The sequence below is a fragment of the Oratosquilla oratoria genome, unplaced genomic scaffold (assembly GCF_046742065.1).
Source record: "Oratosquilla oratoria isolate Oo_2021 unplaced genomic scaffold, ASM4674206v1 SCAFFOLD348, whole genome shotgun sequence".
Classification (NCBI taxonomy): domain Eukaryota; kingdom Metazoa; phylum Arthropoda; class Malacostraca; order Stomatopoda; family Squillidae; genus Oratosquilla; species Oratosquilla oratoria.
In genome coordinates, this window is record NW_027467697.1 from 32,501 (window position 1) to 35,000 (window position 2,500).

The following is a 2,500-nucleotide window of genomic DNA, read 5'->3' on the forward strand; positions in this document are numbered from 1 at the left end:
GCGAATTCTGGAAAGTAGCCAAAGCTCGGACCCTAATACCGCTTCATGAGCATGTGTGTGTGTGTGTTCACCTTGGTCTTTTGGATCACGTGTAGGACTCGTGATCGACAGCTATTTCCCTCCCGGAAGAGAGCTCGGAGCTCATTTATGACCGATCTATGGGTAATGATGTGGCCTTACACGCACGCATACACACCCAACTCCCCGCCCACGAGAGTTGGACTAACGACTCGGAGTGCAGTGACACTGAAATCATTTCAGCCCTGGGCAGGATTCGAACCCGGACCGCCGTGTGCGTGTGTGTGTGTGTGTGTGTGTGTGTGTGTGTATACGTGTGTGTGTGTGTGTGTGTGTGTGTGTGTGGGTGTATTTACCTAATTGTAGTTACCCAATTATAGTACACAGGAAAGGAGCAATGCTCGTTGGGCCCCGTCTCCTATTCTCTAATTTTCTAACACACCTAGACTCAAATTCATGCACCGTTCCAACTTAATCTATATCTTTGATTTCCGATTATCATATTTAGATTCGAACTCATGCATTGTTTGGGCTACATGAGTATCACCTCCACACACACACACAACTCTTTACCCGACCAAAGTTGGAGTGCCGGCTTGCAGTGCAGTGATGCTGATACTTAAAAAAAAAAAAAAAAAAAAAAAAAAAAAAAAAAAAAAAAAAAAAAAACGGGTGGGGGGGTGACTTGAACTCAGATCACTGAATTAGCTGTCGATCGTCTTGGGCCACGTGTTGGACTCGTGATCGATAGTTATTAAACTCCCGGATGAGAGCTCAGAGCTCGTATGGCCTATCTATGGTAATACTGTGACTTTACACGCACACACACACACAGCCCCTCGCCCACGAGAGTTGGAGTAACAACCCACAGCGCAGCGATACTGAAATTATTTCAGCTCTGGGTGGGAGTCGATCCCGGACCTCCGTAGTGGCAGGCGAGAACTCTAACCACTGCGCTTCGAGGTGTGTATGTGTGTGTGTGTGTGTGTGTGTGTGTGTGTGTGTGTGTGTGTGTGTGTGTGTGTGTGTGTGTGTGTGTGTGTGTGTGTGTGTGTGTGTGTGTGTGTGTTTGTACAATTGTCTACACCTGGAAGCACTTCATGCTGAATCGTATGGAGCCATGGGCGGCGTTTGCCTTCAGATCTTAAGTTTACGACCTCGGAAAGTTTTTTTACGGCCAGATAGGGTCACTCGTATCGTAAATGTTCAGCGTAGGGAAGTACTCTGACCACTGTGGTACTTACAAGTGACGCCAGTTGTACATCTGGCAACCTCTCTTGCCCACGTTGCATGTAAGGTGAGGGAAGGGGGGAAGTTGAGGTGCTTGGGAGAGAGATTATGTGCTAATTCATGACTCTCACACCTATGTTCTTTCTTCTGCAGGAGTCGGCTGCCGCCGCCGCTGCAGCAGCAGCCGCCGCCGCCGCCGCCGCAGCCGCCGCAACCGGGTACCCGAGCGGCGGAGGAAGCGGAAGTGGAGGAGGAGGAGGCGGAGGGGCGCCGCCGTCGCAGAGTCCTCCTCTGTCCCATGTTCCTGAGCATCTGCTGATGGCCGTTAACAGCATTAATAACAACAGTAATAATAACAACAACAACAACAGCAACAGCAGCATGATGAATATCGGCAGCCCCAGTAACAACAGCACCACGCCCCCACACACGACGAGCACCTCCAGCAGTAGCACCTTCGCGCCCAGCAGCGTCAGTAGTTCCTCAGGTGAGTGCATCTCGTCTCAGGTCTAGGTACCTTCTTCAGGTTCTTTGCACACCACCTTCCTCACCTCACCTTCAACCTATTCCAAGAAACTCGTCTGTCGTAGGTTCTCCACCCCCACCCCAACAAACACACACACACACACACACACACACACACACACACACACACACACACACACACACACACACACACACACACACACACACACACACACACACACACACACATACACACCTCTCCCCGCAGGGGGTTGACCCCATCTCCAATTTAAATGACATTTTGGAATGTAATAACCAAACTGGGGGATAGCTCTTGCATATCGATATGTTAATTTGGCTCTGAACGTCTTTATACACTCTCTGATAATTACTGATAGTCCTCACAGAATCCGGCGCTGGGCTTCAGGGTCAGCAGGCCTTCTCTGTGGCCAATGGGACGTTCCCGCGCAAGAGTCCACCAATCACAGCACACAATGTGAGTCACATGACCAGCCACGTGACCTCGTTGCCCTCGTCTATTGGGCGGCTGACGCTGGGACTGGCCAATCACTACGCGCCCTCGCCAATTCCAGAGCACGAGGAACTACAGTCGCCCGTTAGCTCAGGTAAGCAACAAGTATTGTCATAATTTATGCGGGGGTGTTCCGCCAACGCGAGCGAGCCCGATTCCCGGCCACGCGATTTGGCCGGGAAGCGCCGGGACCCCATCACTCTGAAGGCGGCCTGGCCGAGGAACGGTGGGAGACGTTCGTGGCTGTGGGTGGGT

General features: G+C 51.5%; 1 protein-coding gene across 1 annotated transcript; it reads left to right on the forward strand.

Annotated features, from left to right (window-relative positions):
• The first annotated feature begins 1,367 nt into the window (after positions 1-1,367).
• Positions 1,368-2,373, forward strand: LOC143023108 (uncharacterized). The gene is made up of 2 exons (XM_076181600.1): positions 1,368-1,735; positions 2,112-2,373. The coding sequence occupies exons 1-2, from the start codon at positions 1,369-1,371 to the stop codon at positions 2,360-2,362; spliced, it is 618 nt and encodes a 205-aa protein (XP_076037715.1). The 5' UTR covers position 1,368; the 3' UTR covers positions 2,363-2,373.
• Positions 2,374-2,500: the final 127 nt, after the last annotated feature.

Bases quoted from the DNA above. Each gene is read 5' to 3' on its own strand.
- LOC143023108 (XM_076181600.1), top strand. From the start codon at position 1,369: ATGACTCTCACACCTATGTTCTTTCTTCTGCAGGAGTCGGCTGCCGCC. The intron at 1,736-2,111 runs GTGAGTGCATCT...AATTACTGATAG, and splicing joins CAGCGTCAGTAGTTCCTCAG to TCCTCACAGAATCCGGCGCT.